The sequence below is a fragment of the Phyllostomus discolor genome, chromosome 1, assembly GCF_004126475.2.
Source record: "Phyllostomus discolor isolate MPI-MPIP mPhyDis1 chromosome 1, mPhyDis1.pri.v3, whole genome shotgun sequence".
Lineage (NCBI taxonomy): Eukaryota > Metazoa > Chordata > Mammalia > Chiroptera > Phyllostomidae > Phyllostomus > Phyllostomus discolor.
This window is the reverse complement of record NC_040903.2, coordinates 192,530,809-192,555,741: the sequence shown is the minus strand read 5'-3', so window position 1 is coordinate 192,555,741 and position 24,933 is coordinate 192,530,809. Positions and strand designations below refer to the sequence as shown.

The window sequence follows — 24,933 nt, the reverse complement described above, 5'->3', positions numbered from 1 at the left end:
ACATGGTGGCTGCCTCTGAGTAGGGTGTTGGGAAGGCACAGGGAAACTTCCAAGGTTCTGTGTCTGTGGTAGTTTCGTGAGTGTATACTTCTGTAAAAATTTATTGAGCTATATACATGCTTAGAATTAGTACACTTTACTACATGTTATATCTTAAAGTACATTTTTTAAAAAGCATACAAGGTCACTGTTACCTTCAACTGTATTTTCCTTCCCTACATTCCGATTGTTGTGCAGCGGTTTCTCTTTGGCGAGCAGCTTGAAGGGACAGAAGAGGGAGCGGAGAGTCAGGAGGACCCAGCAATGTAGATGGTGTTACAGAAAACTGCAAGAGAAAAAGCTAGCGGTCATTGGAGTTGGTTGTCAGAACGTTGGGTTTGTGGCGGGGTGGAGTCTTCTGCTCAGCCTTCTGGTCCTTTCTTTACCTTTTTCTCCTCACCCAGTTTTACTGCCCATGTGTACATACACAATACTCAGGCAAGTGTTCCATACACTGCAACCTTTTTAAAAAAGCTTTTTTTCTTCCTAAAGCTGTTTCTTTTTCTTTTTTTTAATGTCACCACCAGTTTTATAATCATCCTGTCTGAAACCCCTTCCGTCCCGCCGTCCCTCTGCCGTGACCAGCCGTGCTTGGTTAGTGCCGAGCCGCTGTTTTCAGTCCTTAACACCCAGCTCCCCTCAGGCCTGCCCGTTCTGCACTAGCTTCTTACCTCCCCTCTGGCTTCCGGCACACGGCACGTGTCCTTAAACGTCACTTTTGCCCTTTTTACCCAGGAGCTCTGGTGGCTTCTCGTTATCTTTGTCCGTGGTCGTGTCCACAGAACCACGTTATGTGGGGTGCTCCAAGAAAATGTTTTTTGGGGGAGTGACCGTACTATGACCTACTTTAATGGATAAAATACTGTATTAAAGCTCCTTAAGCAAGCAGTCTGCCCCTTCTCTGCTGCCAGTGTCCCATCTTTTATTCCTCCTCCACATACGAACACATAGAGGAGAATTTCTCCCCTTTTTCTTGATTTTTCTTTGTCTATTCATGTCCTAGTCACCCCTCAAGCTCCAAGATCAAATGGTAGCCCATCAGGGAAAACATCCTTGTTACATGTTCTTAAAGCTTCTTCCTTGACTCACTGTGTCCTTAGCGCCTAGCACAATTTCGGCACAGAGTATGTGTTGAATGAAGCTTTCCCTTACTTCTAGAGCAGGGGTGTCAAACTCGTTTTCACTGGGGGCCACATCAGCCTCGCAGTTGCCTTCAAAGGGTCGAATGTAATTTTTAGGACGGTATAAATGTAACCTCTTAACAGTTAAGTGAGAGCTCAGCTCTGCCATCAGCTAGAAACAAGGTGCCGGGCCGGATAAAACAAGGTGGAGGGCTGGGTTCATCCCCTGGGCCTTGTGTTTGCCACCTGTGTTCTAGGGGAAGGGATTGCTCTATTTAGAGTTGCTTTAAAGGACTCACAGTCTGTGACATTCACATTGCATGTCTCAGTCACTGCTTTTCCCATCAGTGGTTCTTTAATATGACTATGTCTTGTATCCAGCTATATCAGTGTTATGTCCTTGATTTCCTTCCCAGTGCCCAGGAATTGCTTCTTAGAAAGGAGGCACTTGTCCTAATTTGTACTATTACTTGTCATGTTTTTCTGTGTGTTTTTTTTATTGATTTTTAGACAGAGGAAAAGAAAGGAAGAGAGAAACATTAATTTGTTGTTCCACCTAATGATGTACTCATTAGTTGATTTTTTAAAAAAGATTTTATTTATTTCTTTTTGGAGAGAGAGAAAGGGAGAAAGAGGAGAGAAACATCAATGTGTGGTTGCTTCTTGATGCCCCCCACTGGGGCCCTGGCCCACAACCCAGGCATGTGCCCTGACTGGGGATCGAACTGGTGACCCACCCCCCTCCCCCCCAACCCCAACCCCAGTTCGCAGGTCAGCACTCATTCCACTGAGCCACACCAGCCAGGCCTCATTAGTTGATTCTTGTATGTACCCTGACCAGGGATTGAACCCGCAACCTTGGTGTATCAAGACAGTGCTGTAACCAGCTGAGTACCTGACCAGGACTTTCTGTGGATTTTTAAAGACAGGGCCATGTTTTATTAATCTTCAATTTCTAGTACCTAGCATAGTACTTAGAATGTTGTGGACTCTTCGTAAATATTGAATGAATGCAGTGTTCTACTCATCCCAAAATAGTCTGTATTTTCAAAACTACTTTTCTCTAATGTTTTGTGGACCTATAATTCCCTTGTGTAATGGCATGGGTCAAAACGTCTGTTAGGAATAAATCTGTAGAGTTGGTTATAAGGGTTCTTGCTGAACTTTGAAAGCTTTGTATTAGAGCTAGTATATAGGGGAATCCGATTCTGGCAAAGTTGCTTTCTAGCTTTTAGGCCACAAGGTGGAGCTCTACAATCAGCTTTGTCCACTGGAACTCAGCAGGGCTTCTGTTACCGGAATCACTGGCGGTAGCCCTGGCCAGTGTGGCTCAGTTGGTTGAAAAGTCACAGGTTCTCTCCCTGTTTGGGGCACGTGTCTAGGTTGTGGGTTTGGTACAAGGGCAACTGATGGATGTTTCTTTTTCACATGGATATTTCTCCCTCACATCAGTGTTTCTTCTCTCTCCTTCCCTTCCCCTCTCTCTAAAATCGATGGACATTTCTTCAGGTGAAGATAAAAATAAAAAATATTTATATTTAAAAAATTAAAATACAAAACAAAACAAGAATCACCTGGGGAACCTGGTAAAGTGCTCCTTCCTGGAGTGTAGACCCAGAGGTGGAATTGTTGATCTGGGTTGGTGGGTCCTGTGAATCTGCCATTTTAAAACAGATACCTAGGTGATTTAGCAACTTCGCTTATCCTGCAGGATGGAAGCTGTGGTTACCCAGAGGTCCTTGTTGAAGTCGCTGCTGTGTTTATTCAAACCCAGGGTCTTTGACTTTGAGACTGTAGTTTCCCTGTGTCCATTCCTTCTCATCAAGCTGAAATATGCCTTTTATAATAAGAGACTTAGCCTTGGACCAGAGCATCTGGGGAATGTCTGGTGTGTGGGTAGGAGTTGCAGAAGCATGTACTTACCCTTCCTTTAAAACTCCCCAAGTCTTGTTACTCAGAAGGAGGTGATATCAAGTTCCTGAATCAAGTGGACTTTGTTACTTTAAACATATCTTTTAGCTCTGACTAGTGTGGCTCAGTGGATTGAGTGCTGGCCTGCAATCCAAAGGGTCCACCAGTTCAATTCCCAGTCAGGGCACATGCCTGGGTTGTGGGCCAGGTCCCTGATTGGAGGCTTGTGAGAGGCAACCAATCGATGTATCACCCACACATTGATGTTTCTCTCCCTATCTTTCTCCCTCTCTTCCCATCTCCCTAAAAATAAATAAAATCTTCGTTTAAACAGATCATCTTTTTAAAAAATCTTTTTGTGGCAAAAAACTTCATATATATATTAAGGTAAAATAAGGAAATGAACTCTATTATAGTTACCATTCAATATTGAATTATCATAATTCTAGTTATTAAATTACCATTCAATAATTAATCCATAAAAATCATTTATTTCTCATTTGTGACCTCCCCAATTCTTTTAAGTCAATTTCCATATACTATATTATTTCCTCTGTAAATACTTTAATATGTATCTCTGAAAGTAATTTTTTAGTTGAGGTTAAAATTCGTGTAACATAAATTAATCATTTTAAAGTAGCAGTGCACTCACAGTGCTGTGAAACTACTGTCTCTAGCTAGTTTCAAAACATTTTCGTCACCCCAAAATAAAACCTATATTCATTAAGCAGCTACTCCCCAGGATACTTCTCCCCACTCCTCGCTTGGCTCCTGGCTGTAGTCGATCTGTTTCCATGGATTTATTTGCCTGTTCTGTATATTTCGTAGATCACGTGAGCCTCTGCCAGGCTTCTTTTACTCAGCGTAATTAATGCTTTGGAGATTTGTGCACATGGCAGCATGTATCAGTACTTTATTCCCTTCTGTGGCTGAATCACTGTCTGTTATTTGGCTATGCCACATTTTATTTATCTTTTCCCCCACTGATAGATATTTGAGTTGTTTCCACCTTTAAATAATGTTGCTGTTAACATTCATGAGTGAATATTTGCTTGAGTACCTGTTTTCAGTTCTGTTTGGTCTATAGCTAGGAGTGGAATTGCTGCATTATACAGTAATCCTATGTCAAACTTTGTGAGAGACTGTCAAATTAATTTCCATGAGAAGATAATTCTTTTAATCTTTTCTTTTTAAATTATATTTTATTATTTATGCTATTGCAGTTGTCGCAGTTTTTTCCCCTTTGCCCACCTCCACCCAGCCCCCCGAAGCTCCCTCAGGCAGTCCCTATGTTTTGTCCATGTCCATGGGTCGTGCGTGTATGCTCTTTGGCCGCTCCCTTCACCTTTTATCTGGTTTCCTCCTCCCTCCCTCCGCCAGCAGCTGTCAGTCTGGTCCATGTATCTGTGCCTCTGTTTCTGTTTTGCTCGTTAGTTTATTTTGTTCATTAGGTTCCATATAAAATAATTTTTAAAAAGTATAACTACAACATTATTATCACACCTAAAATTAACAATAATTCTTTGATATTTCACATTTAATTACTGTTTCAATTTCCTTAATTGCCTCATGAATGAATTACTTCTAATGAATCGGGATTTAAATAAGGTCCATACAAAGCAATTAGCTGATGGTGCTTCTCAGTCTCCTTGAATCTACAGGTACTCCTGCTTCTCACTTTTTTTCTTGCAATTTATTTGTTAAACAAACTGGATTATTTATCTTATGGAATTTTCCACATTTTAGATTATATCGGTTGCACTCTTACACTGTCTGAGCATGCTCTAAGTTAGCATTAGATCTAGGGGCTTGAGCAGATTCAGGTTTGATTTCCTTGGGGCAGTGGGTAGGTTACAAAAATTTTCATGCACGGTGTTGTGTACATCCATAAGGAAGCTAAAAATAATCTAGTTTTGTCTTCTTTCGTTTTAAAATACATTGATCGACTCTTAGTTTCGCTGTTTTAAAATACAAGCAATGCTGGTGAAGACGTGGAAAAATTGGATCACTCAAACTTTGCTGGCAGAACATTATTAGTAGTTCAGCCACTCTGGAGAAATACTTTGGTGTAGTGCCTTTATACATTAAAGCTGAACTTAAGTGCCCTGGCCAGGTGACTCAATTGGTTGGACCATTATCCCATACACTAAAATGTTGCGGGTTCAATCCCCAGTCAGGGCACATAGCTAGGTTGCGGATTTGATTCCTGGTTGGGGCTCATATGGGAGGCAACCCACCGATGTTTCTCTCTACTCACCTCCCCACCCTGTTCCTCTCTCTTTAAAATCAATTTTTAAAAGATATTCTCTGGTGATGAATTTACCATATGACCCAACAATTGCAGTCTTGGGCATTTATACAAGAGATGAAAACTTATTTTCATGTAGAAACTTGTACATCAGTGTTTATAGTAGCTTTATTCAAAACAGCTAAAAGCTGGAAACTACCCACATGTCTTCCAATGGGGTAAATAGTTTTAAAAAACTGGTACATTTCTACCATAGGATACTTCTTAGCAATAAAAATCAGGGAGCTGTTGATACATGCGACAATTTGGATGAACCTTAGGGAATTATGTTGTGTGAATAAGCTAATCTCAAAAGAATACATACTGCATGGTTTCATTTACTTAACATTTATGGAATAATATAATGGTAAAAATGGAGAACAGATGAGTGGTTGCCAGGTGTTAGGGATAGGAGTAGAGGGTGGACGTGGCTGTAAGAGGGTAGCATGAGGGAGTCTCGGTGTGATGGTACAGGTGAGTGTCTTAATTATGGTGGTGGTTGCAGGCAGCTCTACACATGATGCAGTCCCATAGGGCCACACATGCACAAATGAGTGCATTGTAACTGGTTTTGATATGAACTGTGGTTATGCAAGGTGGTAACATCGGGGGAGGCTAGGTAAAGGTGCAAAGGACTTACTTGTACATTTCTTTGCAACTTCCTCTGAATCTATAATTATTTCAAAATAAAAAGGTAAAAAATACATGTTCTCTTTTTAAAACTGTTGATAAAGCTAAGTCCCTCCACCTACCTCTTCCAGTTCTTGTGCCCTACCCCTTCCCCTGCAGGTAGTGAGTGCTAGGAGTTCATAGCATATGCTTCCAGAGCTTCTTCTTTGATTTTATGTGCTTATACATGTACCCATAGAAAATATATGGCGTTTCTATATGCATGTGTGTTTTTCACACAAATACTGTAGAACTCTGCAGTTATTCTACAACTCGACTTTTTCACTCATCACTACGTGTTGGGAATTTATCCATATATTAACATACCCATATTTATCTTGTTTCTTTGGCCAGGTAGGAACTTTAGTCAATTCTCTGATTCTCTCTGTTAAGAGCCAGCTTAGATTTTTCTTCTAGAAAGACATGACCACTCCCACTCCTGTCTCCCAGGTGGAGGTATTCTTTCTGTGTCTCTCACAGAACACGTCCCCCCGTTAGAAACACTGTTCATGTAATAGAAGGACACTGATAGCTTTCTCGTCTCTCGTTAGTCATGAGGGCTTCTTCCTCTTACTTCATCTTTGAATCCGTGTGCCTAGCACCATACCTAGAAGAGTTAGCAGGTAGTCAGTAAGTGTTTCTTCATTAAATGCCTGCGTGGGTGAATGAGTTGCTGAACTACAGGGAGGTGTGTGAAGTGAATAACTTGAGTCCTTCTGGCCCTGATGCATTGTCATCTGATGCTCTTGTTGCCGGGTAGAATAATCCATCTCCACAGCGTGTTCTGTCACACCTTGTTGAACCAAGGAGCAGAAAAACTGCTGGTCCTGTTTCTGCTGCTCATCTGTTGTGTAGTCATGGCCAAGTCGTGTAACTGTGTCGGACCATGGTCTCTTGCATTGTGAGGTGAGAATGATGTCACCCCTATGCTCTGCCTCATGGGGTCATTGTAAGGGTTAGATAACACAGTGTACGCACAAGCACTTTGGAAATAAATTTAATGAAGACCTTGTTGCTTCTTCCAGGATACCTATAGTGACATAATTCCTTCAGTGAAGTCATAGCTTGAACTTTTTATTTTGTAATCATAGGTTTGACCACTTATGTTCTAACTGTTGTCAGTCACATATTTTAGGTAGGAACTTTTTGTACACTCTCAATACTCTTGGCTTCTTTTACCCATGAATTTACCCTTGTTTGGAAGGTTTTCTGAGAATATTGCTGATGTTTCTGGATTTTGCATAAAATACTTTGTATTTTGAATCTTTTTTTTAATAATACAACTTTGCCATTTATCTATGGGTGCTTTGGAAGTGAGATGGTAGATCAAACTAAGTGTAGTTTCATACCTAACCTGGTGACTGTGTCCATTGCTAATCAAGGCCTGTCTGGTATTTAAAAAACCTATCAAAGGAGGGATATTACTTGCCCTCATTGAAGAGGATGGTGAGGAACACTGACATTTTCAGAGTCCTTTGAAAATTTTGATTTGTCTATCATTATGTGAATATAAAGTAATGATTTAATTTCAAATTTAGCATCTGCACCAGAATTCTGGGGGCAAGATATGTTATTTCAGGTTTCCATTAAGCAGGTCTTTAAATTCCCTAGTCTTGCTCTTTTCTCAAAGCTCTCTTTTGTGGTCCCAGTTAAAGAGGGAGTGTGAATGAAATGGCTTTTTAAAATAACAGTTTTTTTTTCTGATTATAGGAGAAGTTCATGTTCATTGTGGAAAAACTTGGAAAATAAGATGAAAGATATTTTAAAAAATACCTAAACCCTATGCTCTGGTTAATATACCTTCTTGTGGGTCTCACTACATTCATCAGCCCGAATGTTTATCACTATTTCCTTTTAAACATAATTGGGTAGGGCATGTATTCAAAACCTAAGAAATTCACAGGCCGCTTTTAAGTATCCTGTTTCCCAAACTCTTTCTTCTTAGTGGCTGCTTATTAGCAAGTAGATGAATTTAACTCACTTGAAGGGTGTACAGCAGTGTCACTTGAAGAGGTGGAGGCCTGGGTGGTCACTGACAAATCGTTTCACTTTTTGAGCCGTGGTTCTTTGCCTGTGGAAGAGGACGCTGACTGGATCTCCACGCCTCCTGCTGTTCCTCTGATTTTATGCTGCTCTGCCTCTCAGGACTAGGTGTTGTGGGCAGGCAGCTGTCAGAAGCCATGAGAACCTTGGTGGAGCCTGTTTGTTTGTTTGTTTTGCTTTTTAAATGTTCTGAGTCAGGGTATTTCAAACTGCTGCTCATGATCCATTAGATCATTAATTCAACAGCTATTTACTGAATTCCTGTTATGTGTCTAGCACTGTTTAAGCACTTGGGATACACAGGGGAAAGATACACAGGTTTATAGTCTAGTGAGAGAGGAAAAAGAAGAAATACAGTAAGATACCTACAAATGTGTGATATGTAAGGTGGTGACTCATGCAGTAGAGAAAAATAAAGCAGGCAAGGGAGACAGGGGTATTGGGGAAGTTTGCATTTTTGCAAAGGGTGTCAGAAATTAAGAGGTAAGTGCTCATATCTGGGCTGCAGACATCTGTACCTGCAAAGGCCCTGAAGGAGAAGTATACTTGACCTCTTCTTGGGATAGCAGGGAGGCACTGTGTCATTGAAGCAGAGTAGGGTAAGCTCTGGGAGGCAGAGTCAAAGACACAGGGGATGAGAATAGGGAGGGGCTATCTGAGGCCTTATTGACATTGTAAGGAATTCGGTTTTCACTCTGGTCGAAATGAGGGAGCCACTGGAGGATTTTCAACAGAGTAATGATGTGCTCTCACTGTGGTTCGGCATCCCTCGGCTGTTTTGTTCAGGATAAACTGAAGCGTGGGTCCAGGGCAGGGAAGAAGCAAGAAGACAAGGTAGGAAGCTCTTTCAGTGATCCAGTGGGTTATGAAATCAGTTTAGATGTCACAAGAATTTATTATATAACAAATATAGAATAGAAAATCAATGCATTGCTTATAGTAGGTGGTAAATATTGTTTAATAAATTCGTGCTAGATAAGTGTGGGTATATTGAGATGAAGTATAAAATGGATTACTATAGAAACATTTGAGAGGCATTATTTGAAGACATTTATTTACTGCCAGCTAGAGGTGACTTTGGTTTTTGGACGCATTTTCAGTGAGCGGCTCCCGTATGAAACAGGCTGTCTTATATATAATCGAGTCTCATCGGTCTGCAGTTTGGCCTTCTGTGCCTGTTCCTTTATGTCCCCTCCTCTCTTGTTTTTGTATAAGAGAAGGTACCAAATGGTGATTTTTGTTTTCAGAACCTCTTCTGCTTGGGAATTTTTCCAGAGTTTGCCTCTTTCTTCTTTAACATTTCTCTGGCTTTGTGACCCTGTAACCTAATAATGAGCACACTCAGCCCAGTTTCTTTCCCTTGTGTCAGGGACTGTTTATCAGCATATATGCTCTCCCGCCCCCCCCCCCCCCCGGCCCCCACTTCTTCTGCAGTGTTCACTGTTGTAGTAACTGGCGTCTCCCTCTTTCCTCTCGCTTTTTTGTTCCTCCTGCCAAGCATTACTCATTGTGCTTTCCCTCCCCAGTTTTATACACTCTGATATGAGGACTGATGCTGTGTAACCATCTCTCAGAAGGTGGAAGCAGGGGTAATTTTAAGATGACGGTTTAAGTGGCTGCTTGTGAAACTTCTGCTTTGTGCAGCTTGGGGTAAAGGGGTGTTTTGAATACGCCAGTCCATCTTGATGAACTAAGTCGACTAAATGTTGAGTTCCTTACATATGTGGAAAATTCATATGGGTTCTGAAACAAATCTCTTATGGCATGGCCTCTTAATTCATTTTGAAATTTCAGTTAGTTCTGCATGACTTTTGGTATCTTTGGGGCAAAAGCAAAAAAACTTGGACCCTAGGTCTTCAACTCTGGGCATGTCCCTGTTCTGGAAGGTGACATGCCTGTCATCCGTGTTTGCTTTGTGGCGGGACTGGATATGCCATTTGGTTACCTAAAGATCTCTTTCTCAGAAATTTAATCAAGGCCTCTGCTGACTCACTCACACTAAATTTCTGCATGTTCGAAAAGGGAAGGAAATGTTACCATGTACACTGAACCTGTGTCTGTATTTCAATCCAGAGAGGCTTGGCAGTGAATCGTGTTCTAGGGAAAGCACGTTTGTTCAGTCATAGATCATGATGTGTCTTTTTCACGGTGGTTGTCCAACACTTCTGGTTTCCTCTAGAGAAGTGTCTAAATCCTGGAACTGAGGAGTGTATTAGAAAAAAACAAAACAAAACAAAAGAGCCCAGTTTCTTCTTCCTACTCGTATAAAAGTAGTGGTTAAGGGATTATTGGGACCCTGGACACACTTGAATGGAACTGGTGTGGGCTGAGACCCCCTGAACTTGTACTTTTTACCTGATTCTAGTGAAATCTAGGATTTCTCCTTCTATAGGTTGTGTTCTAGGAAGCACAAATTGATTGATATGCCTTATAGGTCATCTTGTCCTAAAGTAGAAGCTGGAGAGGAGAGGTTTTCCCCCTCCCGTAGACCTCGGTTTTGCCTCTCTGGTTGTATGATGCCAACTCTGACGTCTGTGATCTGGAATAGCAATGCCATGTCTCCGAGCATTTCACAGGTCTTAATGAAACTTTCACATAGAAGTGAGGGGAAGTACATGCCAGTGGGCTTTGGGGAACCTTATTAGCACCATTGGATGAATATTGCTTAATCATGGATTTATTCAGTCTAGGTTTGTGGAGCCTGATCTGGGAACATTTATGGATGTTCTGTCTTGTTCTGCTGGACAGAACACTCCCAGTCACTTTCCTTGGAAAGAGCTTCAGCTTGTTTCTCTTCTGTTTCAAGCCCTTAGCCTTGGCCAGTACTTTTTAAAATGATCTTTTTACCCAATTGAGTATTGGGAATGGAGGGGTCAGAAACCAGGAAACCACACCGGTGAAGAATACCTTTCTGATATTCCAAGTTTTCTTGCTTTTCATCCTGGGTCTTTTGCATGCCGACCCTTGGATCATCTCCCACCCCATTCTTACTGCATTTTATGAAAAATCCTTCGTCGAAGATAGCTTGGGAATAGATTTATTGCTCTGATTTTTTTATAGGTTTATCTTGACTGATCTCATTTTAACTTGTTGCTAGTCATTTCAAGGTGCTGCTCATCTCATTTGGGTGTGTAATGATGGCCATTTCTCTAAAGGAGTGGAGATAGTGGCATCTCCATTAGTAAGATCAGAGCCCAGAAAGCAAGTTAGGATTGAGTCACTCGCGGTACATCCAAGTATCCTCAGTTCTCTAAGAGAAAATAAGAAATAACTTCTTCGGGGAATATGTGGAGCACAGGAAAAAACCATGTCAGGTATTGTGGGTGGACTGGAACTCTAATCCTAAAAAAAATTAGAGATCTTTATGTTAATAGACATGGGGCTGTAAAACGTGCCATGTAGTGTGGTTGGCTTTTCATTCAGTCTCTGTAATCTTTCTCTGCATCTGGCTTTCTCCCCACCTCCCCCACTTCCTCTGCTCCAGAATTCCAAAATGGAACCACGTTTCTCAGAGTATGGTTTGAAAGTCACATTCATTGGAATTAATTTGGGTTGCTTGTTAAATTCAGATTCCTGGGCCCCACTTCCCATATTAAACTAGAACAGTGATTTTTAGCCAGTGTGCTGCATGAATTTTTAAAATGTGCAGTAACTGACTGTTTAATTAGGGCCACTGACCTCTTTTCCCTTAAAACATCAAGTTAAAGAAATAGCAACAGCCAATACAACAAGAGCCCTCCAGTGTGAATGCCCTGTCTTGAACCATAAATACATAGATCATATAATAAAGTTGTATACTATTAGTCATGTAGCATAATAAGGTAGCATCTGATTGGTTAATTCTTGCTACTAGAAATCCTTATATACAAGTATAGGCACCTGATTTTTTTAAAAAGCCACTTTGGAGCAAAAATGGTAGGCAGTTGCTATCATTGTTTGTTCGTTTATTTGTTTTTATGTAAATCAAACTTATACCTATTTTTGGTCTACCTAAATATATTTTTTGGTGTGTTGCAGAATTTTAGCAATTAGTTTATGTGTGCCAGGAGATGAAAAAGGTTGAAAATTGCCCTGGCTGGTGTGGCTCAGTTGGTTGGAGCATCATCTTGTAAACTGAAAGGTTGCAGGTTCGTTCCCAGTCAGGCAGGGCACATGCGTAGGTTATAGGTTACATCCCCTGTTGGTGCATGGGGGGATGACAACTGATCCGTGTTTCTCTCCCTCCCTCCCCTATCTCTAAAATAGATAAGCATGTCTTCAGGTGAGGATTTAAGAAGGGCGGGGGGCGGGTGTGTGAAAATGGCTGATTTAGAATATCTGGGCAAAGCACCAATCAGAAAGAATGTGTGCACCTGTATGTTCATAGCAGCATAATTTACAACAGCCAAGATATGGGAACAGCCCAGGTGTCCATCAATAGATGAGTGGGTAAAAAAGCTGTGGTACACTTCACAATGGAATACTGCATGGCTGTACAAAAAGAACCTCTTACCGTTTGTGACAGCGTGGATGGACCTGGAGAATATTGTGCTAAGCGAAATAAACCACTCAGAGAAAAACATATACCATATGATCTCACTCATATGTGGAATCTAATGAACAAAATTGACAGACAAAGCCACAGGTGTGGATGCATGAACAGACTAACAGACCTCAGAGGGGTGGGGGGACTGGAAGAGATTAGCCGAAGAACATACATGCATGTGTCTGTGAACACAGACGACAATGTGGTGAAGGCATGGGAAGGCGCTGGGTGGAGGGGGGCAAAGTGTGGGGAAATGGGGGACATCTGTAATAGTGTCAGAGATAAAATTTTTAAAAATAAAGTTAAATAAAAACAAAGGGAAGGTTTTCTAAAAGGATAGTATATTAGTTACATCTATTTTTTAAAAGAGAGAATAAAGAAAAAAGAACAAAGAATCTTTGGGGTGGATCCTGAGAATAGACATTTTTTAAAAGTCCCAGTTGACCTCTCATGCACATTACACTTAGAACCGTAAACTACAGGACCTTTGACATTGTCACTGAGGGCAAACTGCTTCTAAGCCTTTTCTTTCTAACAAACTAGGTCATGTTTACCATTCGTACCAGGAAGAGCCAGCTGCAGAACCCGTGCCTAGAAATCACCATTAACATAGCTCACTTTCTGGATTTCTGTATCATTTCATGCCTCTGGAAGGAATTGAATTTTGCCCTCAAACATGAAGTATTCAGTTTTAGTAGCTGCTACTCTTTAGATGGCACCCCCAAACACTCTAGGAGCAAGATCTCTATGTATCTACCCTCTGTGTGAGAAATAGGAGTTCCCTGCCAAGACACAGAGACAAGAAAAAAGTTAGTGACTCTCCTGGAGACCCCTGTGGAGTGTCCAGATTGCAGACAAGGGGCAGTGGTCAAGGAGCTTGGCTGCGGATGGGATGGGCCCAGACTCCTGTCCTGGGCAGACTCCTACAGGCCTGACTAGAATCTGCAGAGGAAGTTCCTATTTGCCAGAGGCCCCAGCTCTCCCATCAGGGAGGTTGCCTGAGCTGATGCAGACCCCTGCTGCTATGGCTGGTAGGGCTGGCTAAGTTTCTCTTTGTTGAGTCTTGTTTCCACCCCCAACTCCTCTTCAGTTGTACAGATGCTGGTTTATTTGCACACTCCACGCTGTTCTTGGATTGAAAGCCTCTCATTGTTTTTGAGCTGAGTGTTTAGATAACACCACATGCCTGTGGCAGCCAGGGCACCCTGTGAAGGAAATGCCTGGGCTCTAACAGCCCTGTCATTCATTCTTGGTGCGTGAGTGGCTGTGGCCTGTGTTTAGGATCTTTATAAGAACATTTCTCTGCAGGGATTATTCTCTTTCCTGCCATTCCAATCGTAAGGATTAAAGTCCACCCGAGACTTGTTTCCACACATGGCTGTAGTACCAGAGTGTTCTTCCCTCTGGTGAAAAGACTTTTGAGGGACACAGGACTGACTGGCTAGTGGTGACGCAGACTGTTTTTATGATCAGGCCAGGTCAGCAGCTGCCTCTGCACTGTCATTTCAGAAGCTCCTTTCCTCAATTTCCCCCATCACTCTTGCCAAAAAGAAAAAAAAAATGTGTCATCTTCTTTCAACATTAAATCTGATAATATTTTTTTGACTCTTCATAGGATATATTTTCAAGCCCCAAGTAATTGCTTTTGAAATGACTGACAAACAGTGTCTCCAGTTCTTAGTATAAAGTCCCAAAAGCAGAATTCAGTTACAGATGTGGTAAAGGAAACAAGTCATGTTGTTTTTCCAATTGTTGTAACTACTTGCTCTGCATTTAATTAAAATTTTTTCTTTAACATTTACTTTTGAGTCATGCCATGGATTATAAAAATTTTCTGTGAGCTGATGAAAAATTGAAAAAGACAAATAATAAAGTAATTATTGAAAAATATTCAGAATTAACTATAAAATATCTGCTCTTTAGTATCAACACTAATTCTACTAATCCAGCACTAATTCTACGATAGAACAGATCATTGTAATTGTCTGCTGTATAGAATTAGAGCAGACTAGTCTATTCTACTAAAGTATCAACACTAATTCTGAATATTTTTTCATAATTAACTATAAAGTATCTACCCTTTCTAATGGTTTTTATGTCTCTAATGCATATGGTAAACATGTCCCTTAAATACCACCTGTGATTAGGCAATCAGTGTTGACATGGCTCACCTCCCAGGGTCTTGATGGAGTATCTGTTTGCTTCTATAGTTATCTTGGGTAAATGAAATAGTGAATCATTTTAATATGTCTCTTCTTTCAAGATGCTTGTGTTTTCCTTGTCCTGTAGATTCACCGGTAATTCACCTTTTGGAGATTGAAGAGGGGAACTGGCAGGTTAAATCACTTGCTTTACTGTAATCCAGGAGCCATTTCTATCCTCATTATCACTTTCAAGCCCACTGTATAGAAATATCTTTCTGTGAAAATCCATATGTACAAGCTTGGATGGGAACCTGGGCACATGTTGGGAAGAAACAAGAGCAGTGTGTTTTGCGGCCTTTTGTCTAACCTATTTCATGCCTGGATCCTGTGATTCTGCCTTCCAGTTCTCTCCTGCGCTATGGCGGCAACCTGTCACTGCAAAGTGCCATGAGTGTGCGATTCAATAGCAACGGGACACAGCTGCTGGCCCTGAGGCGTCGCCTGCCCCCTGTGCTCTATGACATCCACTCCCGCCTGCCTGTGTTCCAGTTTGACAATCAGGGTTACTTCAACTCTTGTACCATGAAAAGCTGCTGTTTTGCAGGAGATCGTGACCAGGTAAGTGCCTTCTGCCTCTTGCATCCCACACTCTTGCTCTTCTCTCAGATTGCTGTTTCTGGTCTTTATTCCTCTTTAGCATCATGTCAGAAACAATTGAGCGGAAACAGTGTCTGGGGATGTGCTGGCTTAATAGTGAGTTTCTGCATCAGAGCTGCCATTGAGTAACGTGAGGCACACACCATAAACTGCGCCTGGCCCCAGTATGGTTCTGAGCAGCCTCACTCCGCCAAGTTTGTGAGCAGACTCTATAAGATTCTAAGAATGTGTCATTTCAAAAGACAGGAGGAAGTCCATGGAAAATTAGCCTGCCAAAAAAAGACTTATTAAAAATATCAATAAAATGCAATGATGAATGAAGCACCCTAAGTATTAATACCGTCCAAGAGACATACATCCTGAATGGCCCCTTGGGATGGCATCTTTTTCTTGGATGAAGTGGGCTGAGTGGCTTTGTTTGAGAGGAAGCCAGATGCCGACTTTTTCTTTTTATTGCCAGCATCACAACTGGGAAGAGAACCCAGGCTGTGAGTTTCCAGCCATTTCACAGTCTCACTGGGACTCGGGATACTGATAGTGACTTAGAGCTGGCAGTTCAAAAGCATACTTGCTTCCTTGACTGTCTGTCTTGGCTGTAGAAACTCTGAAGCGGGTGTCAGTGAGTGGGCCAGTTAGACTGGTCTGAGTAATCAAGCTGAATAAAGACAAATACAAGGAAGGACTGATCAAATATACAAATAGATTTTTGTTCTCCTCAAACAAATCTTATTGCAACTTCACATTTGAATTGGAAAAAGAGAAACCTTATTCCCCTGCTAATGTTTAGTATTCTTTTTGGGTCCCTCAACTATGTCAGATATTGACATGTAATTCTTACATGCTGTACTTCATCTCTTTAAAGTTATTTGTGGGCCTGGGCATAAAAGAAGCAGTTCTTTGAGAACCTGTGAAGTCCCTGCTTTTTGAAGGCAGTAGCTAGGACTTTTCTTCCTAGATTGATGTTGCTAAAGGTTCCCCAATGTCTTAGCTTAAAGATTAGTATATGTAGTTGGAGCACAATAAATGCTCATTGAATTGAGTTGAATGTGAAATAAATTGTGAATAACTTTTAAATTGTCTAGGCTAGGGATTTCCCCTTTTGTAAATAGAGACTATGTATCTAAATCCAGATTTTATGTTCAAGTGGGAGTCCTGGGGCCTATTTAGCTGCAGTCCATACTTGAAACCACTAGGTGGCCTCAGCTATATAAGCGTTGTCTCCTTGGAGAGGCCACAGTGCTAATGACTTTGTTTTTAAAGGCAATTTGTTTCTTGGGTGGGAAGAAGCAATTTCTAGAGATGATCAGACTCATGATAGAACAGATCATTGTAATTGCCTGCACTATAGAATGATTGATTTTGTTTCATTTAGCTGTGGCAGTAATAACAGAGAAGTACCCCCTTTTCTCTTCCTGTCTTCTTTCCTTTCTTCCTTGCTTTTATTGATTATCCAACTTCTGTCAACCTCATTTATGTATGAGATCCTATCTCACTGAACAACAAAGAGTAGACACTAAATGTAATGGGTTATAGCTTTTTACCAGAAACGGGACTGAGGGAAAGGTGAAAAAGGTTCTAAATCAGTAGTGAAAACCTGACCGCTTGGAGTCCTTAAAAGACTCCAAAGAAAAGCTTCTACCTATATGTAGAACACCGAGGCCAGGGGTGTCAAACTCATTCTCACTGGGGGCCACAGCCTCGAGGTTGCCTTCACAGGGCCAAAATAATTTTAGGACTTTATAAATGTAACCACTCCTTAACTGTTGAGTTGAAATTACATTCGGCCCTTTGAAGGTGACCAAGAGGCTGATGTGGCCCCCGGTGAGAATGAGTCTGACACCCCTGACCTGGACCATGGTGTCTTAACCTCAGCACTATCAACATTTTGTGGGATTGTCCTGTGCATCATAGGATAGTTAGCAGCATCCCTGCCCTGCCCTCTTCCTACTAGATGCAGTAATACCTCCCCTGGCCATCCCTTAGACAAACAAAAAATTGTCTTTAGACATTGCCACATGTCCCCTGGGGTTAGGGGTGATGGCGGAGGGATTGCCCTTATTTAAGGACCTATGACCTAAATTATAATTACCCATTTTCCCCAGATACACTGGGACAGGTGTTGCCAGTCGCAGAGCTGCACAAGGTATTTTATGATGCCCCTGGTTATGTACATTGACGAGAGGTAGTTGTTTTTTTTGCCTTTCAGGTTTTATACAATGATAACTTTGAGTGACTTGATTTTCCCTCTTCAGATTTGACTATTTTGTTATTTGTGACTTTTGTCCTATGGGAAGAGTTTATGAGTAATATATCCTCTTTGACAAACTAGGTAGTTTTTTGGTTAGGGTACGTGGTTTTCTATGGATAAAGGAGGATACAAAGTCATTGAATCTAATTTTGGATCAGTTTTAGAGTTAAAGTCTTTAAAGTCTGTTCATATTCCCCTTATAAATTATCAAAATTGTATAACCTAGGAAATAGGAAATACAGAGATTTGTGTTTGCCTGTGTTGTTCACTCCTTGGAGACTAAGAAATGTAGCTAATTCATCATTGTCATGTCTCCAGTGCACGGCATACAGTGAGGGCACAATAAATATTTATTGAAGTGAATCTTGAGTACTTTGGTCAATGCGTGGGTTTTAGCTTTCTGGGTCTATGGCTTCTCTAACTGTAAATCAGAATTGATAAATACCATTATCCTGCTCAACTTCTAGGGGCTTAAGGAGGATGAATTAAATAATGGATTTTCAGTGAAATTAATCTACTGAGCTTATACTGTCTAAGTGTGCCATGGGAGGCCAAACTTCATGTCTTATTCCTGGAACGTGTCTCTCAAAGGTGATTTGTAGGCTTTGGCCTTCTACACTTTGCTGAAGCAGTGGCTGCCACGGTTACATTGTGATCTGCAGGGCTGACACATACAGTCTTTGACTGGTCTAGACAGGATCTTTTTTGCTGCTTTCAAATTCCAAAGCCTACCCTTTCCATATATTGGTCTTTGTATTTGATCATGTTCTTATATACTCTGAGAACGCCCACAGCCCGAGGCCCTGTGCTCTGGAAGTCTTCGTTTAGTCATAGGCTGGGTAACTGTCCTAGAAATAAATCTGAGAATTTCCATAATAGGAATGAACACGGTTAGGAAAGGCAACTAAGTGACCTATCTATCTGAGACAGTCTTCTGGCTGTCAGTTCATACAAATGGACCCAGATATTGTCCCAGAGAGCACATACCTCATTTTAGACTATCTGATGTTCACTAGGTAATTCATTAGCCTGGAAATGAAATGATCATTTCAAGAAGTTGGATTCAGGAAATAAATTGTGAAATAAACTGAGCCTACTTTTTTTCCTCCATGCTCATTGCCACCATTACCTATGAATTCTAATTACAGAACTATTAGAGATCATTTTGTATAAACCTTCCTTTTACAGATGAGAAAACAAGCTCAGAAAGGTTAGGTACACAAGTTAAGACATACATATACAAGTTTGTAACTGAGCCAGGACTAGAACCCAGATTTTTTAGCTCTCAGTAGAGATTTCTTTGCACTATACAGCCACAGCTTAATGCCAGCTGTAACAAGGCAAGCAGCAAAAATGAGTGAATTGGGCTAGAAGCATAACAGGGAATGGTGGGGACTGTGGCCAAGTTGAGAGCCCACCCTGTCTAAATCTTAATGACTCCTGCCTGAAGCTTTGACTCAGCTTTAGCCCATTGTTGCTATGAGGGCCTCTGATTTTTTTTTTTTTCCCAAGGAAAACTTGGAAGTAGAGATTTGTATGTGAGGTTTCCTGATTTCTAAGTATTGCAAGAAATTCATCCTTTATGGTATAGATAAACCAAATCTATACATACCTATTTTGCTCAAGAGCCAAGAGTTTGACACTTCATGCTTCAGCAGGATGTTTTTCTCTCATTGTAGTGTCAGCTGTGTCACTAATTCATCGGTGAGCGGAGGCAAGTTTTTTGTTTCTGTCTCCTACTAAACCCTTCCTAACTATGTGCTCCCCCCACCGCGGTCTTTTAAAATAAGAAAGCATATAGTTACTGCGCATCTCCTCGGTGCCAGCTGCGGTGGCAGACATTCCCATGACTGCCAGACAGTGCCCTGTTTGAGACTTTGTTCCAAGCCCTATATAGCTACGATGTCTTCCCCACTGTTGGCTAAAAATACATGGTTTGTTTATTTCTAGTGTAATTTTTTAACTATTCAAGTTTAATAACTTCTATCATGAAATAAGGTGGCATAAGGGATATGAGATTGACTGGACATAAACAGAATTAATTAGCACCCTCCCCCTCAAAGCCTTGAACTTTCCTCATTTCTAGACAGCTCACCTTCTGTCTTGGAGTATGTAGTAAGGAATCTTGCAGTAAAAGAGCATCCCTTTCTCTCAAGTCTGCATGATCCCAAAGGTTCTCCTTTTCTGTCATACTTGGACTTTTCTTTCTTTTTTTCCTTTCATTTTCTCCCCTGAAGTCTGACTTGGGTACATTCTTTTTCCCAAGCTTCACACTCCCCTCCGTGTTACTCAGTGAGCTAACCTCTTACCAGGGTTAAAAAAGAAGGCCAGTTTTCCACCTGCTAGCTTTTCTGGCACACACTTGTAAGACAGCACTCGGCTTTTGTTGCCTTCCTCCCACAGTTCTCCAAATGGTCTTGTCCTGCTTATGAGAGTCCAGGAGAGCCGCTCAGGCTTCTGGGAAGTAAGGCTTTCAGGCTAACAGGTATGTGTTGCCTGGAAATGGACAGCATGGTAATTTTAAAATGTTATCTTGCTTTAGTTTCATCTAATGCCTAGCTTTAGTCTCACTGAGTGCCTGTCCCAACATCTTGCTGACAGAGGAATGGAAAACTATAATAAAATTTTCTTGAAAGAGTAGAGCACTGGTATTTGAGCCAAGTGGATTGCTTTGTACAGGTCTTTTGAACTTGATGTCAAGGCCTCCGAAATCTTGATAATTAAATCATTCTATCTCATTCCCTGGAGAAAAGAGCTGACTTATACCCTGTGATTCCAAAAAAAAAAAAAAAGGCCTTGAATACATGGCCTGGCCTCAGACATTACATCACCGTTCAGCCTTTCTGTGTTGATGTTGTACGGGTATAGCAAAGGTTCAGGAATTCGCCAGTAAGCGTGCTCCAGGCCAGTGAAGCACCTTATACAGTTACAACTTTACTTTTTTTATAACTCCATGCAGTCCTTATTATTCTCACTTGGGGCCTGGCAGTCCATATGTACTTCATCTGAAATAAAGGCACACTTTTTAAAAAATCTTTACCCGAGGATATGTTTGTTGATTTGAGAGAGAGAGAAAAACATGCATGTGAGCAAGTGTGAGAGAGAAACGTTGATTGGTTGCGGCCCGCACGTGCCTCTACTGAGGATCGAACCTGCATCTAGGTATGTGCCCTGACCTGGAATCAAACCTGCACCCTTTTGGTGTACGGGATGACACTCCATCCCAGGCAAAGACACACTTGTAATAGGGGGAAACTCAACCCTTAGGTTCCATCCTATGACTTGCTTTACGACTGAAGCTAATTTTTTCTTCTCCTTGCCTTTATGTCATCTTTTTAGCCCTTTAGCTTTTAAAGCACTTTCTTTTATATTAATGCTCCCAGTGACCTTTGGGTTTAGTTGGACAGGTTTTATCTCCATGTGGTACTGAGGCCTGCAGTAGCTTGAAATGGCAGATCCAATCAGCAGCAGGAACAGGACTAGACTCGGTGTCTTGCCTGTGATTGCACCCTCTTCCTCATGGGCACGCCACCACCTGTGCTGTGCTGATTAAGTGGTGATAGCCTCTTCCATGGGCTGGTGAGGAAGATCTGAATACAGAATGTTGTGGCAGAGGAATTCCTTGTTGTATGTGTTATTTAGGTGAATGTTTTAGGAGACTTTATTTTATAAAGAAGAGGCAGCATGAAAATAGCTTCTTTATGAAATCAGTCATTTATAACTCTTGTTGAATCCCAAGCTTCTTTGAACGTTTGAAAGCTATGAACATTTCATAAAAATGTATACTAGCTTTGTATATAATATTAAGGAGTTTATGGAATTTCTGAAACCTAGGGGTTTCAGGTATTAGCAATCCTGAGTTAAGATTTTACTCATGAATTTTATCACCTTTTAGTCCATTTGCTGATACAGCCTTAGAGCTCAGAAAGATTAAAACGTGTTGGAGTGTATGCAGACCTCCTTGACATGGTCTGGCTTATAACTGTTCTGCTGGAAAGGAACACTAGGCACCTGATTTCTTCTTGAGAGCAAACGGAATTGATAAGATCTGGTGATACAACCTGACAGCTCTCCTTTAATCTATAGTTCTTGGCAAGGAGCCTGGGCTTTGCTAAGAATCTTTAGTAGATGTTAACGAAGGGGAACAGAACCTTTCCTGCCCTGCCTGCCCCATCCTCCTCAGAGATTTTACTTTTGGTCACTTTGCCCTTTTTTCAGGTATCTTCAGAAAAGGTAAGTAATATCTCTTCCTCTGAATGGTAGACCCCTTTGCTTGAATGAAAAGTATAAATACTCATGTGAAGACCGGGAGAAATGATACCATCTCCCCACTTCCCAGTCTCCACATACGAAAGCTGAGGCCCACAGGGAGACGATGATTGCTGAAGGCCTTTTGGTTGGTGGCCCTTCATCTTGCCAAGGTTTCCAAAAGAGTTTAACCAAATACAAATTCATGTTTAAGTAATGCAGGCTACCTTGTTACACGCAGCTGTTGGAAATTGGAGCGTTAAAAAATATTTTTCCTACCCTGGCTGGTGTAGCTCAGTGGATTGAGCGCAGGACTGTGAACCAAAGGGTTCCCAGTCAGGGCACATGCCTGGGTTGCGGGCTGGGTCCCCAGTTGGGGACATGTGAGGGGCAACCACACATTGATATTTCTCTCCCTCTCTTTCTCCTTCCCTTTTCGATAGATAGATAGATAGATAAATAAAATCTTTAAAAAGATTTTCTTTTCCTTAACTATTTGGTACTGGCCGTCTTTAATGGAGCATTTCATTATCAATAGAATTTTTCCTACTCAGAACCCATAAAGATTAGTTACTTTAATAAATCGAAGAATTTCAGGGGCCTAATGGAACTGAAATGGCAAATGGTCCAAAGAGGCAAGATTCATGTAACTTCACATGCAAAAAATTGTGTTAATCTTATGGGGAAACATGTTTGTGTGCTTTTATTGGGAGTCAGTGGAATTCTCTTTTTTTCCTACCACAAATAAAATCTATGGTTTTGGCCATTTCCAAAAAGAAATTTCCCTGACTGCTTTGGATGGTATTTGTAGTGGGATGGCAGTGGGTATTAATGATATGATTAAAGGCATTTTATATACTCGTTGGCAAACCTTTTTCTGGAAAAGTCTCTAGAGAGCACATCAGGAAATTGTTCAATCACCTTTTCCCCCCTTCTGACAAAAGGTCAGGGAGAAACAAGAGCTGTGTTTGATTTAAATGTTAAATTACAGCCTCTCTGCTATTATTGATCTAGGCTAGAGAGCCATCTGGTTTTTCTGTCAGGGCCTGTACTGTTAATTAGACAGGCATGCCATTTACTGGAGAATAATTAATTATTATCCAAGGAGCCTTGGAGAGAACTAGTTGATCAGTACTGAGTGAATAGTAACTGATTGATATGGTCCTTTTCCATCAACAGATGTTGGCGATTATGAAATGTAGTGCATACACACACTCACTCTTACACACAGACGTATACTGAGAGAGACTGAAGAGCCTGTTAAGACATATTCTGGGTTATTTTTGGAGTATACAGGTAGATGACCTGTCCCTGCCTTGTAGAACTTTTTCCTCTTTTTAATGTGAATTTTGGGGGCATAGGGAGAATTATATAAATATACATATATAAAGAAACACATCCGTATTTCTTTTTTTAAATATATTTTATTGATTATATTATTACAGTTGTCCCTCTTTTTTTTTTTTTTTAAGATTTTACTTATTTATTTTTAGAGAGGGAAGGGAGAGGGGGAGAGAGAGACACACACATCAATGTGCGGTTGCTGGGGGCCGTGGCCTGCAACCCAGGAATGTACCCTGCCTGGGAATCGAACCTGCGATGCTTTGGTTTGCAGCCTGTGCTCAAGTTGTCCCATTTTTTTCTCCCCTTTATTTTCCTCCACCCTCCACCACTTCTCCACCACTCCTCCCACCAGCATTCCCCCGACCACTTAGTTCATGTCCATGGGCTGTACATATAAGTTCTGTGGCTTCTCCATTTCCTATACTGTTCTTAACCTCCCCCTGTCTATTTTGTACCTACTATTTTTTAAAAGATTTTATTTATTTTTTTATTTTTAGGGAGAGGGGAAGGGAGGGAGAAAGAGAGGAAGAGAAACATCAATGTGTGGTTGCCTCTCACTCACTCTTTACTGGGGCCCTGGACTGCAACCCAGGCACATGCCCTAGTTGGGAATGAAACCAGCAAATCTTTGGTTTGCAGGATGGCACCCGATCCACTGAGCCACACTGGCCAGGGCTTGTACCTACCATTTGTGCTTCTTATTTTCTGTGCCTTTTCCCCAGTTGTTCCTCCTGATTTATCAGCGCACAAATGTGGGATGGCCCAGTCTGCCAGCCACCATCTTGCCACACGTCTTCTCCCAGCTGCCCGTCTCCACCCCTCCCTCCAGTCTGAATGAATATTTCTTTTTTAACTCCTTGGTTGTCAGACTTCCATAAAGTTCAATTTTCTGACAGTTTTGGTTATGGTGTTTTTAAAGATTTTATTTATTTATTTTTTAGAGAGGGAAGGGAGGGAGAAAGAGAGAGACATCAATGTGCGGTTGCTGGGGGCTATGGCCTGCAACCCAGGCATGCGCCCTGACTGGGAATCGAACCTGCGACACTTCGGTTTGCAGCCCGAGCTCAATCCACTGAGCTAGCCAGCCAGGGCTGGTTATGTTTTGTTTTTAAATTTGTTGTTCTTTTGGTTGTGTGAGGAGACAAAGTGTATCTAGCTACACCTCCATCTCGGAAATCCTGAATGTTATATCCATATTTCTAAGCCAAATGAAGAATTAGAATAAAATTAATGGGAAGTTAACTGTGTTCCAAATTTGTACCTTCTTTGGATTGTTTTAATCATTAAGGTTTAAATACAGGTGTTAGGGAGAGATAAATAGTTGCTTTGCTTGAATATGGCTATTAAGTATTTTTTTCCAGCAAGTTTCTATTTAGTAAACAGTTTGCTATGGCAGGCTACATTTAGATCTTTTTTTGCACCTTCAGGTTGATAAGATTTTCTTGTGACTTCAATGACTACAACACAGGTGGCAAAGACAAGGCTCGAGCACCAAACCCGGCCCTCCACCTTGTTTTATCCAGCCTGGCACCTTGCTTCTACTCGGCAGCAGCACCGAGCTCTCGCTTAACCGTTAAGGAATAGTTACGTTTATACAGTCCTACAATTAAAATTTAGCCCTTTGAAGGCAACCGAGAGGCTGACATATCCCCCGGTGAAAATTTTACACTCCTGGACGACTACAAAGTATTTAGAAG

At 41.3% G+C, this 24,933-nt stretch overlaps 1 protein-coding gene across 2 annotated transcripts in view; it reads left to right on the top strand.

Annotated features, from left to right (window-relative positions):
• DCAF5 (DDB1 and CUL4 associated factor 5) overlaps positions 1 to 24,933 on the top strand; it is a 101,172-nt gene that overhangs the window by 35,678 nt on the left and 40,561 nt on the right. For both annotated transcript variants that reach the window (XM_028506520.2, XM_028506517.2), the window contains exon 6: positions 15,144 to 15,357. In XM_028506520.2, the coding sequence (XP_028362321.1) occupies positions 15,144 to 15,357 (214 nt within the window). The remainder of the gene's footprint in view (positions 1 to 15,143; positions 15,358 to 24,933) is intronic.